This window comes from Pristiophorus japonicus, chromosome 5 (genome assembly GCF_044704955.1).
Source record: "Pristiophorus japonicus isolate sPriJap1 chromosome 5, sPriJap1.hap1, whole genome shotgun sequence".
NCBI lineage: Eukaryota > Metazoa > Chordata > Chondrichthyes > Pristiophoridae > Pristiophorus > Pristiophorus japonicus.
Genome location: NC_091981.1, coordinates 4,381,082 through 4,397,849, shown reverse-complemented (window position 1 = coordinate 4,397,849; position 16,768 = coordinate 4,381,082). Strand labels below are relative to the sequence as shown.

General features: G+C 54.3%; 1 protein-coding gene across 2 annotated transcripts in view; it reads right to left on the bottom strand.

The window, feature by feature from the left end:
* Nucleotides 1-16,768, bottom strand: part of limd1a (LIM domains containing 1a) — a 71,213-nt gene that overhangs the window by 6,881 nt on the left and 47,564 nt on the right. Inside the window, exons 4-5 of one of the 2 annotated variants that reach the window (XM_070880319.1) lie at nucleotides 14,302-14,364; nucleotides 11,600-11,730 (exon numbers count right to left, since the gene is read on the bottom strand). In XM_070880319.1, the coding sequence (XP_070736420.1) occupies nucleotides 11,600-11,730; nucleotides 14,302-14,364 (194 nt within the window). The remainder of the gene's footprint in view (nucleotides 1-11,599; nucleotides 11,731-14,301; nucleotides 14,365-16,768) is intronic. The other variant, XR_011593294.1, reaches the window with a different exon arrangement.

Below are 16,768 nucleotides of genomic sequence, written 5' to 3'. Positions count from 1 at the left end.
GTCCCACTCCAGAAACATGAGCCCAAAAATCTAGTCTGACACTCCCAGTGCAGTGCTGGGGGAGTGCCGCACTGTCGGAGGGGCAGTACTGAGAGAGCGTCGCACTGTCGGAGGGGCAGTACTGAGGGAATGCTGCACTGTCGGAGGGGCAGTACTGAGGGAGTGCTGCACTGTTGGAGGGGCAGTACTGAGAGAGCGTCGCACTGTCGGAGGGGCAGTACTGAGGGAGCGCCGCACTGTCGGAGGGGCAGTACTGAGGGAGTGCTGCACTGTCGGAGGGGCAGTACTGAGGGAGCGCCGCACTGTCAGAGGGGCAGTACTGAGGGAGTGCCGCACTGTCGGAGGGGCAGTACTGAGGGAGCGCCGCACTGTCGGAGGGGCGGTGCTGGGGGAGTGCTGCACTGTCGGAGGGGCAGTACTGAGAGAGCGTCGCACTGTCGGAGGGGCAGTACTGAGGGAGCGCCGCACTGTCGGAGGGGCGGTACTGAGGGAGTGCCGCACTGTCGGAGGGGCAGTACTGAGGGAGCGCCGCACTGTCGGAGGGGCGGTACTGAGGGAGTGCCGCACTGTCGGAGGGTCAGTGCTGAGGGAGCGCTGCACTGTCGGAGGGGCAGTACTGAGGGGGCACCGCACTGTCGGAGGGGCAGTACTGAGGGAGCGCCGCACTGTCGGAGGGGCAGTACTGAGGGAGTGCTGCACTGTCGGAAGGGCAGTACTCAGGGAGTGCTGTCTTTCGGATGAGACGTTAAACCGAGGCCCCGTCTGCTCTCTCAGGTGGATGTAAAAGATTCCATGGCACTATTTTGAAGAAGAGCAGGGGAGTTCTCCCCGGTGTCCTGGGACCAATATTTATCCCGCAATCAACATCACTAAAACAGATTATCTGGTCATTATCACATTGCTGTGTGTGGGAGCTTGCTGTGCGCAAATTGGCTGCTGTGTTTCCCACATTACAACAGTGACTACACTCCAAAAGTACTTAGAAACATAGACATTGAAAATAGGTGCAGGAGCAGGCCATTCGGCCCTTCTAGCCTGCACCGCCATTCAATGAGTTCATGGCTGAACATTCAACTTCAGTACCCCATTCCTGCTTTCTCGCCATACCCCTTGATCCCCCGAGTAGTAAGGACCTCATCTAACTCCTTTTTGAATATATTTAGTGAATTGGCCTCAACTACTTTCTGTGGTAGAGAATTCCACAGGTTCACCACTCTCTGGGTGAAGAAGTTCCTCCGCATCTCGGTCCTAAATGGCTTACCCCTTATCCTTAGACTGTGACCTCTGGTTCTGGACTTCCCCAACATTGGGAACATTCTTCCTGCATCTAACCTGTCTAACCCCGTCAGAATTTTAAATGTTTCTATGAGGTCCCCTCTCATTCTTCTGAACTCATGAATACAAGCCCAGTTGATCCAGTCTTTCTTCATATATCTGTCCCGCCATCCCGGGAATCAGTCTGGTGAATCTTCGCTGCACTCCCTCAATAGCAAGAATGTCCTTCCTCAGGTTAGGAGACCAAAACTGAACACAATACTCCAGGTGTGGCCTCACCAATGCCCTGTACAACTGTAGCAACACCTCCCTGCCCCTGTACTCAAATCCCCTTGCTATGAAGGCCAACATGCCATTTGCTTTCTTAACCGCCTGCTGTACCTGCATGCCAACCTTCAATGACTGATGTACCATGACACCCAGGTCTCTTTGCACCTCCCCTTTTCCTAATCTGTCACCATTCAGATAATAGTCTGTCTCTCTGTTTTTACCACCAAAGTGGATAACCTCACATTTATCCACATTATACTTCATCTGCCATGCATTTGCCCACTCACCTAACCTATCCAAGTCGCTCTGCAGCCTCACAGCATCCTCCTCGCAGCTCACACTGCCACCCAACTTAGTGTCATCCGCAAATTTGGAGATACTACATTTAATCCCCTCGTCTAAATCATTAATGTACAGTGTAAACAGCTGGGGCCCCAGCACAGAACCTTGTGGTATCCCACTAGTCACTGCCTGCCATTTTGAAAAGTACCCATTTACTCCTACTCTTTGCTGCCTGTCTGACAACCAGTTCTCAATCCATGTCAGCACACTACCCCCAATCCCATGTGCTTTAACTTTGCACATTAATCTCTTGTGTGGGACCTTGTCGAAAGCCTTCTGAAAGTCCAAATATACCACATCAACTGGTTCTCCCTTGTCCACTCTACTGGAAACATCCTCAAAAAATTCCAGAAGATTTGTCAAGCATGATTTCCCTTTCACAAATCCATGCTGACTTGGACCTATCATGTCACCTCTTTCCAAATGTGCTGCTATGACATCATTAATAATTGATTCCATCATTTTACCCATTACTGAGGTCAGGCTGACCGGTCTATAATTCTCTGTTTTCTCTCTCCCTCCTTTTTTAAAAAGTGGGGTTACATTGGCTACCCTCCACTCCATAGGAACTGATCCAGAGTCAATGGAATGTTGGAAAATGACTGTCAATGCATCCACTATTTCCAAGGCCACCTCCTTAAGTACTCTGGGATGCAGTCCATCAGGCCCTGGCTGTAAAGCGCTTTGAGATGTCCGGTGGTCGTGAAAGGTGCTATATAAATGCAAATCTTTCTTTCTTTCTATACCAAGATGCCCCACCCTCGCCCAGGCCGGGGATCGAACCCCTAAAACCACAGCAAGCGGGAAACCCGCATTTCGCAAACTGTAAGCGGGAACGGCTGTGCCGTGATCAGTCTCTGAACCGACGGCACCTTGTGCTGTGACCGACTGCGCGATCCCCCTCGGCCACTCCCGGGGCTGGAACAGCACCGACACAAGGAATTCTGACCCAGTGCGACCGACATTACATTTACCAGATTATTCATTAATAATTCCTGTAATACCCAACATTCAATTTCCCCGATTGTCCGGTCCCTCAATAAAGGGAGGTTAGATCAGCCGGACACTGCAATAAATTACCCAAATAGGCAGGATCAGATTAATCACATCTGACAATGTCCTAAGTGGGTTAGAATTAGCTTCACATTTATCATATTGTTCTACTAACCACTGCACAAGCTATTTATAAAACACTTGTAGCACATTTTCTGTTTAACGAAAGAAGAGACACACGCAGAGAGAGACACGCAGCGAGAGAGACAGAGAGAGACGCAGCGAGAGAGACAGAGAGAGAGACATGCAGAGCGCAGAGAGAGAGAGACACACAGACACACACGCAGACAGAAAGACACACGCACAGACACAGACAGACAAACATAGACAGAGAGAGAGAGAGAGACACACACACACACACACAGAGAGAGAGAGAGACACAGAGAGAGAGAGAGAGAGAGAGAGAAAGAGAGACACAGAGAGAGAGAGAGAGAGAGAGAGAGCGACACAGACAGAGAGACAGAGAGAGACACACAGGCAGAGAGACACACAGACAGAGAGAGACACAGACAGAGAGAGACACACACAGGCAGAGAGACACACAGACAGAGAGAGACACACACAGGCAGAGAGACACACACAGGCAGAGAGACACACACAGGCAGAGAGACACACAGACAGAGAGAGACACACACAGGCAGAGAGAGACACACAGGCAGAGAGAGACACAGGCAGAGAGAGATACACACAGGCAGAGAGAGACACACAGACAGAGAGACACACAGGCAGAGAGAGACACAGACAGAGAGAGACACACACAGGCAGAGAGAGACACACACAGGCAGAGAGAGACACACACAGGCAGAGAGACACACAGACAGAGAGAGACACAGACAGAGAGAGACACAGACAGAGAGAGAGAGACACACAGACGGAGAGACACACAGGCAGAGAGACACACAGGCAGAGAGAGACACAGACAGAGAGAGACACACACAGACAGAGAGACACACAGATGGAGAGACACACAGGCAGAGAGAGACACACAGGCAGAGAGACACACAGGCAGAGAGACACACAGGCAGAGAGAGACACAGACAGAGAGAGAAAGACACAGACAGAGAGAGACACAGACAGAGAGACAGAGAGAGACACACACAGACAGAGAGAGACACAGACAGAGAGACACACACACACGCGCACACACACACAATTAGAATCATTCCATTATCGGTTTTCACGCGCCCCCCCCGATAACGCGGAACCCGTGACGGCCAGATCTGTGCTGGAATCTACAAGCGCTGGCACTGTGATTAATAAGCTCACCGTTGGGATGTAGAATAAAAATCCTGGCCGTAACTTTGTTAGAAAGTTAACGGCGTTGAAAAAGTCATAAAAATGCTTTGCAGCCGCAGTGGTTCCCGAATCAGAGCCGCACGTGGCCAGGCCAGGACTGTCAGCTTGGTGCTTCATGACAAACTCGCTGAACCCGTCCTCGCTCGCAGGGAATTTAAACAGCCTCCCCACTTCCATCGAGTTCTCACATCGCGTCTACTCCGACCGTCACCGGCATTTAAAGCAGCAAATACAGGGGGAGGCTCATTGAAGGGTCTCCCCCATGTTTAAAGCTCCAGTCACAATATTACCACATCAAGGCAATCCATGTGGTCACAGACATGTAATCAGCTGAGAATCGCATCAATCGGAAACTCCCGGAGAGATGGTCTTCAGTCACAAAGCAGGCTCTCGGGTAAACTTCACAAAGTCGTGGTCCAGGTGGGAATCCTGGACACCGATGAGCGCACATCTGGCCACAGAGGTCACGGGGGGTCACAGTGTTTCCCATCCATCATGGACAGCATCATCATCATCGTCACAGGCAGTCCCTCGGAATCGAGGAAGACTTGCTTCCACTCCCAAAGTGAGTTCTTTGGTGGCTGAACAGTCCGATCCACAGTCCCTGTCACATGTGGGACAGACATTTGTCGGGGTGCGTCTGGTTTGCTGCACGCTCCTTCCGCTGCCTGCGCTTGGTTTCTGCATGCTCTCGGCGACGAGACTCGAGGTGCTCAGCGCCCTCCCGGATGCACTTCCTCCACTTAGGGCGGTCTTTGGCCAGGGACTCCCAGGTGTCAGTGGGGATGTTGCACTTTATCAGGGAGGCTTTGAGGGTGTCCCTGTAACGTTTCCTCTGTCCACCTGGGGCTCGTTTGCCATGAAGGAGTTCCGAGTAGAGCGCTTGCTTTGGGAGTCTCGTGTCGGACATGTGAACAATGTGGCCTGCCCAGCGGAGCTGGTCGAGTGTGGTCAGTGCTTCGATGCTGGGGATGTTGGCCTGGTCGAGGACGCTAACGTTGGTGCGTCTGTCCTCCCAGGGGATTTGCAGGATCTTGCGGAGACATCGTTGGTGATATTTCTCCAGCGACTTGAGGTGTCTACTGTACATGGTCCATGTCTCTGAGCCATACAGGAGGGCGGGTATTACTACAGCCCTGGAGACCATGAGCTTGGTGGTAGATTTGAGGGCCTGGTCTTCGAACATTCTTTTCCTCAGGTGGCCGAAGGCTGCACTGGCGCACTGGAGGTGGTGTTGAATCTCTGCATCAATGTCTGCCTTTGTTGATAAGAGACTCCCGAGGTATGGGAAATGGTCCACGGTGTCCAGGGCCGCGCCGTGGATCTTGATGACTGGGGGGGGCAGTGCTGTGCGGCGAGGACAGGCTGGTGGAGGACCTTTGTCTTACGGATGTTAAGCCTAAGGCCCAAGCTTTTGTACGCCTCGATGAATACATCGACTATATCCTGGAGTTCAGCCTCTGTGTGTACACAGACGCAGGCGTCGTCCGCGTACTGTAGCTCGACGACAGAGGTTGGGGTGATCTTGGATCTGGCCTGGAGGAGGCGTAGGTTGAACAGGTTCCCACTGGTTCTGTAGTTTAGTTCCACTCCAGCGGGAAGCTTGTTGACTGTGAGGTGGAGCATGGCAGCGAGGACGGTTGAGAAGAGGGTTGGGGCGATGACACAGCCCTGTTTGACCCCGGTCTGGACGTGGATTGGGTCTATGGTGGATCCGTCGGTAAGGATCACGGCCCGCATGTCATCGTGGAGCAGGCGAAGGATGTTGACGAACTTTTGGGTGCATCCAAAACGGAGGAGGACGCTCCATAGACCCTCACAGTGTCAAAGGCCTTTGTAAGATCGAAGGCCATGTATAAGGGCTGGCGCTGCTCCCTGCATTTTTCCTGCAGCTGTTGTGCTGCAAAGATCATGTCCGTTGTGCCCCGTAGGGGATGAAATCCGCATTGTGATTCCGGGAGGAGCTCCTTGGCCACAGGGAGATTCTTCTGTAGTTGCTGCAGTCGGACTTGTCCCCTTTTTTAAAGATGGTCACGATGACTGCATCTCTGAGATCTCCCGGGATGCTCTCCTCCCTCCAGATGAGAGAGATAAGGTCATGTATCCGTGCCAACAGTGCCTCTCCGCCATACTTTAGCACCTCAGCAGGGATTCTATCCGCACCCGTAGCCTTGTTGTTCTTGAGCTGTTTTATGGTTTTCCCTACCTCGTGCAGTGTTGGGGTCTCACTGAGGTGATGGCGGGTCGCATGCTGCGGGATGGAGTCGAGAACACTCGAGTCAAAGGCAGAGCCTCGATTGAGGAGATCTTCAAAGTGCTCCTTCCAGCGGGCCCTGACAGCCTCAGTGTCCGTGATGAGTGATTCCCCGTTCTTGGCCAGCAGTGGAGTGAGGCCTTATGTGTTTGGACCGTAGGTGGCCTTGACTGCGATGAAGAATCCTTGGCTGTCGGCCAGCTGTTGTATCTCCTGTGCTTTCTCCATCCACCACCTGTTCTTTAGGTCCCAGGATTTTTGTTGGACCTCAGCCTTGAGCTGTCTGTAATGCTGCTTTGCTGCTCCCGAGTTGGATTGTTGTTTAAGGCTCAGAAATACTCTGCGCTTGCGATCTATTAGCTCTTGGATCTCCTGATCATTTTCATCAAACCAGTCCTGGTGTTTCCTGGTTGAGTGACCAAGTGTCTCTTCACAGGCACTGGTTATGGAGGCCTGGAGCGCAGACCAAGCGCTTTGGGCATTCTGGGTCTCGGGGGCATCAAGGCCCAGATTAGCTGTGAGGCTTTCACTGTGTAGGGCTCTCTTAGCTGGGTCTTTAAATGCCCCAGCATTAACTTTTTTGCGGTACTGCTTCTGCTGTCCCCTCTGCTTTGGGGCTATGTCGATGTCGATGATGGATCTGATTAGGCGATGGTCCATCCAGCAGTCATCAGCTCCTGTCATGGCGCGGGTGATGCGCACATCCTTACAATCCCTGGATCGGACGATGATATAGTCGAGCAGGTGCCAGTGTTTGGAGCGAGGGTGTTGCCACGATGCCTTGTATTTGTCCCTCTGGCGGAACAGGGTGTTGGTGATGAGGAGTTCATGTTCTAGACATTTTGTCAGGAGTAGGGTACCGCTGGAGTTGGCTTTCCTTACCCCCTCTCTGACAATCACACGTCCCTAGAGGGCTGTGTCTTTGCAGACCCTGGTTTTGAAGTCACCGAGGAGGATCAATTTGTCGTCTGCAGGGACACGGGACAGGGATTTTGCGAGGTTGGAATAAAAACCCTCTTTAGCCTCATCCGTTGCATCGAGTGTTGGGGCGTACGCACTGATGACTGTGGCACATTGGTTCTGGGATAGGGTAAGTCGAAGAGTCATGAGGCGTTCGTTGACCCCACAGGCGGAGTCTTTCAAGCGGTCGACCAGTTCATTTTTGACGGCAAAGCCAACTCCGTGAAGGCGGCGTTCTGCCTCCGGTTTCCCTTTCCAGAAGAAGGTAAAACCTCCACCTTGTTCCTTGAGCTGGCCTTCCCCTGCCCGCCGGGTCTCGCTTAGGGCGGCGATGTCGATGTCAAAACGTCTTAAGTTCCCGGGCAACTATGGCGGTGCGGCGTTCCGGCCTGTCGCTGTTGGGGCTGTCCATGAGGGTCCTGATGTTCCAGGTCCCGAACTTAATGTTAGAGCAGTGAAGATGACCTGTGTGTGAGTTCTTTTAACGTGGGGTGGTCGTTGCACACCAGCAACCACACGGACTTAGCTGAGCGAGGTCTTGGTCCAGTGGCAAGGGGAGCCAAGACGACTGGAGACCAGGCACCACTGTGTGAGCCGAATTGCCTACAGCGAGGTGTTGGCCGCTGGCTCGGCCCTGGGTAGTGCCATTGTGGTAGATGGTCCAAGGTTTGATTGGGGGGGGCAGGCATTGGGGGGGGGGGGGGGTTGGGCCAGTGGTCCTCTGGGGTTCCGAGAGAAGTTTTGGAAAGTTTCTTCCAAGGTTAAACATTTCCCCAAAAGTTTCCAAGTTGTTTTAAAAGTTTCAGAGTTTAAAAAGTATTTCCAAATTAAATAAAAAGTTACACAGGTTGATTGAAGGTTTAATAAATAGATCAAGAGTTAATTAAAAATTGATTAAAAAAGTCTAAAATGTAAATCTAGCTGTGTAAAAGTTAGTGTTCACCGCTAGTGACCGAGGGCAGGTACAGCCCGTCGTTGGACCAGGCCGGCTGGGCAGCATTTTCCCCTGGTGCCCCTCCCCAACTGTCCGTCCGCCCCTCCCCCGCCATCCGTCTGCCCCTCCCCCACCCCCCTCCCTCTCCCCCCGCTGGGCCAAGGTCCGTCCTGGGAGCTGTGTTCCATTGTCCCAGTATCCAAACTCCTGCATATTGTGCACACGGCCTCCGTCACCATTTCCCCGAGTCCCAGTGTGGTCACACCTGATGTCGCGCGCCATGCTAACTGTTTGAGGCACTTCCTTCCAACCCGTTTAGCAGCTGTGTCTCGCATGCTGCTGACTTCATATCGGCCTGTTCTGGCCAAGTCACCAAACCCCTCCCTCAACACCCCAGCTACATCATCCCAAACTCCAGTCGAGACCAGCGGTGGCTCAGTGGGCAGGACCCTCTCCCTCGCCTCCGAGTCAGTAGGTTGTGGGTTCAAGACCAACTCCAGAGACTTGAGCACAGAAATTATGGCTGACACTCCAGTACTGTACTGAGGGAGTGCTGCACTGTCGGATGGGCAGTACTGAGGGAGTGCTGCACTGTCGGAGGGGCAGTACTGAGGGAGTGCTGCACTGTCGGAGGGGCAGTACTGAGGGAGTGCTGCACTGTCGGAGGGGCAGTACTGAGGGAGTGCTGCACTGTCGGAGGGGCAGTACTGAGGGAGTGCTGCACTGTCGGAGGGACAGTACTGAGGGAGTGCTGCACTGTCGGAGGGGCAGTACTGAGGCAGTGCTGCACTGTCGGAGGGGCAGTACTGAGGGAGTGCTGCACTGTCGGAGGGGCAGTACTGAGGGAGCGCTGCACTGTCGGAGGGGCAGTACTGAGGGAGTGCCGCACTGTCGGAGGGGCAATACTGAGGGAGCGCTGCACTGTCGGAGGGGCAGTACTGAGGGAGCGCTGCACTGTCGGAGGGGCAGTACTGAGGGAGCACTGCACTGTCGGAAGTGTCGTCTTTCGGATGAGACATTAAACCGAGGCCCCGTCTGCTCTCTCAGCTGCACGTAAAAGATCCCAAGACACTATTTTGAAGAAGAGCAGGGGAGTTCTCCCCAGTGTCCTGGGGCCAATATTTATCCCTCAACCAACATCACTAAAAACAAATTATCTGGTCATTGTCACATTGCTGTGTGTGGGAGCTTGCTGTGCGCAAATTGGCTGCTGCATTTCCCACATTACATCAGTAACAATACTTCATTGGCTGTAAAGCACTTTGGGACATTGTGAAAGGACAGAGAGAGAGAGCCCATGAGGGAGATATACTCCCCACTCAAAAGAATTACGGTCCAGTATTGAAGCTAATTTAGTCATCGATGTAACGCACCTCTAACAGTCCCAACGGACCCACAACCCCCTGCCGCAGTGGGCACGGACCCCCTCCGCACCCCCCCCACACGCCCAGGGGCCCCACGACCCCCCTCCCGCAGCGGGCACGGACCCCCCCCCCATCGCCCCCCACGTACGCCCAGGGGCCCCACGACCCCCTCCCGCAGCAGGCATAGACACCCCCCCCATCGCCCCCCGCGTACGCCCACGGGCACCACGACCCCCCACCCCCCTGCCCGCCCCCGCGACCCATCTATCGGTTGCTACACAGCGTCCATCTATCGCGGAGCGGTAGGCGTGTATCAGAGCATCGCATTCCACCGCTGCACTTATCTACGCAAAGACTGACCGAATTAAAACGGCGGAGGGAATCCCTCCATCTATTTTTTTTTATAAACCATTGAACGCAGCAGCACCAATTTCACCGAGATGGTGCGCGGTGACGGTTCAGCCCGCCGGCCCAGCCAGATCGCTCTGCTGCAATGGAGTGAAGGGAAGGGGGGCGCGGGAGGAGCCTCTGTCAATGGCGGCATCGAAAACCAGACAAAGTGCAACAACGGAGGAGGAACAAACTGGGGCCCACCCACGGGGAAATGCTCAGTGTTCCCGGCCTGACCCTGGGCCGAGAATTCCCGGTAATGGGCCGGAGGATGGAGACTCCAATACTCTCACGATGCACAGCAGGCAACAGGATCGCTCTGCTTCATGGGGAAATGTTGGCAAGGTCACCCGAGTTAATACCTTCAAAGGGAGACAGTTTGATAAAGATCACAAATCACTAAATGTTGCCACACGGGTTAGCAAGGCCGTAAAAAAGCAAACCCAGAACTAGGGTTTATTTCTAGAGGGATAGAATTGAGAAGTCGGGAAGTTATGCTAAACCTGTATCGAACCTTGGTTAGACCACACTTGGAGCACTGCGTACAGTTCTGGTCACCATATTATAAAAAGGATATAGAGGCACTGGAGAGGGTGCAGAGAAGATTTACAAGGATGATACCAGAAATGCGAGGGTATACATATCAGGAAAGGATGAACAGGCTGGGTCTCTTTTCTCTTGAAAAAAGGCTGAGGGGTGACCTAATAGAGGTCTTTAAAATGATGAAAAGTTTTGATTGAGTGGATACAGAGAGAATGTTTCCACTTGTGGGGAAGAGTATAACTAGAGGCCATCAATATAAGATAATCACCCAGAAATCCAATGGGGAATTCAGGAGAAACTCCTTTACCCAGAGAGGGGTGAGAATGTGGAACTCGCTGCCACAGGGAGGGGTTGAGGGGAATAGTATCGATGTATTTAAGGGGGGTCTGGACAAGCATATGGGGGAGAAGGGAATAGAGGGTTATGCTGATAGATTTAGATGAGGAAAGACGGGAGGAGGCTCGAGTGGAGCATAAACGCTGGCATGGACTGGTTGGACCCAATGGCCTGGTTCTGGGCCGTATATCCGATGTATCCTGTGTAATGATGGAAGGAAGCAGAGATGCTCATTATGGCAAGACGAGAGAGCGGAGATTATTTATCACAGTACTCTAACATGGAACAATTTCTTCACTCAGAGGGGGGTGAATCTTTGTAATTCTCTGCCCCAGAGGGCTGTGGATGCTGAGTCGTTGAGTATATTCAAGGCTGAGATCGATAGATTTTTGGACTCTCGGGGAAGCGAGGGGTATGGGGAAAGTGGAGTTGAAGATATTTAAGGTGGAGATAGACAGATTTTTGAGCGATAAGAGAGTCGAGGGTTATGGGGAGCGGGCGGGGAAGTGGAGTTGAGTCCATGATCAGATCAACTATGATCTTATTGAATGGCAGACTAATTCTTATGATCGCCGCCCTTACTTGTGGTAGTCTCTGATGCAGTAGATCTTGTTCTCGGTGTCGACAGTGAATGGGACTCCATCTAGGCACTCATTACAGATGATGCATCGGAAACATCCCGGGTGGTATGATTTGCCCAAGGCCTGTAGGATCTAACACACACACAACACACGCCGCTGATGAGAAACAGACTCGGCTCCTCCACAGGGGAAATGGGAAGGGCTGCATTTTCCCTTCGAGCAGATGAAGCTGTACCTTGACATTATGGTTTCAAATTGCTTTCCATGTCAGAACATCATGTGTTTTTTTTAAAATTCCATTCACAGGCTGTGGTAAGGCCGGCATTTATTGCCCATCCCTAAATGCCTTTGAGAAGGTGGTGAGCCGCCTTCTTGAACCTCTCATGGCAGCTTGGTATAACTGAGTGTCTCGCTGGGTCATTTCAGAGGGCAGTTAAGAGTCAACCACATTGCTGTGGGTCTGGAGTCACATACCGGCCAGACCGGGTAAGGGCGGCAGATTTCCTTCCCTAAAGGACATTAGTGAACCAGACGGGTTTTTACGACAATCCGGTAGTTTCATGGTCACCATTACTGACACCGGCTTTTTATTCCAGATTTATTTAATGAACTGAATTTAAATTCCCCAGCTGCCGTGGTGGGATTTGAACTTGTGTCTCTGCATCATTAGTCCGGGGCCTCTGGATTACCGGTCCAGTAACATCACCGCTAGGCTCCCGTACCCTCAACCATATCCAACGCAAATATAACAGAACAGTCTTCATAATTTAAAAAAAATCCATTAATAGTCTAATATTGCAAGGGGGTTGGAGTATAAGAGGAAGGAAGACTTACTACAATTATACAGGGATTGGCGAGACCACAGCGAGTACTGTGCACAGTTTTGGTCTGAGGAAGGATATACTCGCCTTGGAGGTGATGCAACGAAGGTTCACCAGACTGATCCCTGGGACGGGAGGGTTGTCCTATGAGGAGAGATTGAGCAGATTGGGCCGATACTCTCTGGAGTTTAGAAGAATGAGAGGTGATCTCATTGAAACATACAAGATTCTGAGGGGGATTGACAGGGTAGATGCTGAGAGGGTGTTCCCCCGGGCTGGAGAGTCGAGAACCAGGGGTCACAGTCTCAGGATAAGGGGTCGGCCATTTAGGACTGAGATGAGGAGGAATTTCTTCACTCAGAGGGTGGTGAATCTTTGGAATTCTCTGCCCCAGAGGGCTGTGGATGCTGAGTCGTTGAGTATATTCAAGGCTGAGATCGATAGATTTTTGGACTCTCGGGGAATCGAGGGATATGGGGATCGGGCGGGAAAGTGGAGTTGAGGTCGAAGATCAGCCGTGATCTTATTGAATGGTGGAGCAGGCTCGAGGGGCCGAATGGCCGACTCCTGCTCCTAATTCTTATGTTCTCATTAGGTTTCTGTTTGAAAACAGTTTGAAAACACCTGGAAAAATCCCTTTGCTAACTGTCCGTGTCCGAAGGTTGCAGCTTTCTCGGTGAGTCACCACTGAAGAGGCTCAGAGCAGATATCGAGTAATCGATCAGCGATCAGAGAAATTCCACCATAAAACAAACTAGATGTAGCCTGGTGGGGGAAGGGAAGGGAACAGCATTGGGACTGCAACTAGAGGCACAGTCACCAATGTTGGAATGTAAGCAACTCAGATTGAGCAGCGCTATCATTCCCAGCAGCGAACGGTGTCAGTCAATCTCAGTGTCAGCACCACCGCCCCGGATACAGAAGGTCGTGGGTTCAAGACCCACTCCAAGGACTTGAGCGCAGAAATCTAGGCTGACACTCCCAGTGCAGTACTGAGGGAGTGCTGCACTGTCAGAGGGGCAGTACTGAGGGAGTGCTGCACTGTCAGAGGGGCAGTACTGAGGGAGTGCCGCACTGTCAGAGGGGCAGTGCTGAGGGAGTGCCGCACTGTCAGAGGGGCAGTACTGAGGGAGTGCCGCACTGTCAGAGGGGCAGTGCTGAGGGAGTGCCGCACTGTCAGAGGGGCAGTACTGAGGGAGTGCCGCACTGTCAGAGGGGCAGTACTGAGGGAGTGCCGCACTGTCAGAGGGGTAGTACTGAGGGAGTGCCGCACTGTCAGAGGGGCAGTACTGAGGGAGTGCCGCACTGTCAGAGGGGCAGTACTGAGGGAGCGCCGCACTGTCAGAGGGGCAGTACTGAGGGAGTGCCGCACTGTCGGAGGGGCAGTACTGAGGGAGCGCCGCACTGTCGGAGGTGCAGTACTGAGGGAGCGCCGCACTGTCAGAGGGGCAGTACTGAGGGAGCGCCGCACTGTCAGAGGGGCAGTACTGAGGGAGTGCCGCACTGTCAGAGGGGCAGTACTGAGGGAGCACCGCACTGTCGGATGTCCCATCTTCTAGATGAGACGTTAAACCGAGGCCCCGTCTGCTCTCTCAGGTGGATGTAAAAGATCCCATGGCACTATTTCGAAGAAGAGCAGGGGAGTTCTCCCCGGTGTCCTGGGGCCAATATTTATCTCTCAACCAACATCACTAAAACAGATTATCTGGTCATTATCACATTGCTGTGTGTGGGAGCTTGCTGTGCGCAAATTGGCTGCCGCATTTCCCACATTACAACAGTGACTACACTTCAAAAAGTACTTCATTGGCTGTAAAGCGCTTTGGGATATCCGGTGGTCGTGAAAGATGTTATAGAAATGTAAGTCTGTCTATTAACTCACCATGTCCATGATCAGGTGGCCACAAGCAAAGCATTTATCGGCCGATTGCTGGAAGCCCGAATACTGTTGGGAGAGAGAGCGAGGATCAATCACTGCGAGTTATCGGGTTGTGCAATAGTATCCCACTCGTAGCGGGAGGACAGGATACGGCCTGCAAGTTCTTATCGCAAACCCCATTTCCATTTCTAAAAGAATTAGGAGCAGGAGTCGGCCATTCGGCCCCTCGAGCCTGCTCCGCCATTCAATAAGATCACGGCTGATCTTCGACCTCAACTCCACTTTCCCGCCCGATCCCCATATCCCTCGATTCCCCGAGAGTCCAAAAATCTATCGATCTCAGCCTTGAATATACTCAACAACTCAGCATCCACAGCCCTCTGGGGCAGAGAATTCCAAAGATTCACCACCCTCTGAGTGAAGAAATTCCTCCTTTTCCTAAAGCAGATTTTCCTTCGGATTATGCCTGTTACACACACACCCCCCTTCCCCGGAGTGGTGGTAACAGGTCGGCTAATGTTTAGCATCCGACCAGCAAATTTGGTGGCGGTTTCGCTGGAGCGGGGTGTGGGAGTGGGGGGAGAGAGAGAGAGAGAGAGGGGAGGGGGGAGGAGAGAGGGGAGGGGGGAGGAGAGAGGGGAGGGGGGAGGAGAGAGGGGAGGGGGAGGAGAGAGGGGAGGGGGGAGGAGTGAGGGGAGGGGGGAGGAGAGAGGGGAGGGGGGGGGGAGAGAGGGGAGGGGGGAGGAGAGAGAGGAGGGGGGAGGAGAGAGGGGAGGGGAGGAGAGAGGAGAGAGGGGGGAGGGGAGGAGAGAGAGGAGGGGGGAGAGGAGAGAGAGAGGAGGGGGGAGGAGAGAGGGGTGGAGGAGAGAGGGGAGGGGGGAGGAGAGAGGGGAGGGGGGAGGAGAGAGAGGAGGGGGGAGGAGAGAGGGGAGGGGGGAGGAGAGAGGGGAGGGGGGAGGAGAGAGGGGAGGGGGGAGGAGAGAGGGGAGGGGGGGGGAGGAGAGAGAGGAGGGGGGAGGAGAGAGGGAGGAGGGGGGAGGAGAGAGGGGAGGGGGGAGGAGAGAGAGGAGGGGGGAGGAGAGAGGGGAGGGGGGAGGAGAGAGGAGGGGGAGGAGAGAGGGGAGGGGGGAGGAGAGAGAGGAGGGGGGAGGAGAGAGGGGAGGGGGAGGAGAGAGGGGAGGGGGGAGGAGAGAGGGGAGGGGGAGGAGAGAGAGGAGGGGGAGGAGAGAGGGGAGGGGGAGGAGAGAGAGAGGGGGAGGAGAGAGGGGAGGGGGGAGGAGAGAGAGGAGGGGGGAGGAGAGAGAGGAGGGGGGAGGAGAGAGAGAGGGGGGAGGAGAGAGGGGAGGGGGGAGGGAGAGAGAGGGAGGGGGGAGGAGAGAGGAGAGAGGGGAGGAAGAGAGGGGGGGGGGCGGCGAGAGAGAGAGGGGGAGGAGGAGAGAGAGGAGGGGGGAGAGAGAGAGGGGAGGGGGGAGGAGAGAGGGAGGGGGGAGGAGAGAGGGAGAGGGGAGGAGAGAGGGGAGGGGGAGGAGAGAGAGGAGGGGGGGGAGGAGGGGAGGGGGAGAGAGAGAGGGGGGGAGAGGAGAGAGGGGAGGGGGGAGGAGAGAGGGGAGGGGGAGGAGAGAGGAGAGAGGGAGGAGAGAGGGGAGGGGGGGAGGAGAGAGGAGAGAGGGAGGGGGCTGTCCCGCCCAGGAGCTGCCATGTGCCTTGCCCCCCCCCCCCCCGCCAATATCGACAGCGATGCAGATTGTGCTCGACGCGGCACCCCACAGCGAGACCCCCACCCCCCCCCCCCGCGACCCCCGAGAGAGCTGGGGGCAGAGCGGTCCCGAGGCACTCGAGGAAGGAACGATTGCAAAAGTCAAGTCTGATTGACACTTCTTCGTGTTTCGTTTAGCGATTTATTTGGGGAGGACTTTTATCGGCAATATTTTTTGTGCCGATATTCCCCTCCCCCCTCCCCCCTCTCCCCCCAGGGAGGCCCCCTCTCTCGGGCGCTCCGAGACCGGCACGTTAGCTCGGGGGATTCCCACTTGCTCAGCCGGCCTAGAGCCCCGAGAGAGGTGTGTGACGCCTCCCTTCCGCGCACCGCCCCACACTCAGGGCCCAAGCAACCACTGAATTTTTTTTGGCTGCCGTCGGCAAACATTTTTCCGGCACAAGGTTTACCACCCCGCCGGCCATTAGCCCCCCCCCCACCCCCCAGGAGCCCCCAACCAAAAATCCAGCTCAAGGCGTATTGGGTGGGGGAGGGGCAGGTGGTCGGTGGAGTCAGACCGTGAGGTTCCGATCATCGGGGGGGGTGGGGGAGACTTGGTTTCCCAGTGCACCGCCCCCCCTCCGGGATTGTGGGGAATCAGCTGGCTGAGGCGTCCGAGAGCTTGGGGTGAGGTGGGGGGTGGGGGGGTTTGTGTGAAGGGCAGACCCTCCGACAGGCTGCCAGTCATTCTCTCTCGAACCCACATTTCCGGTT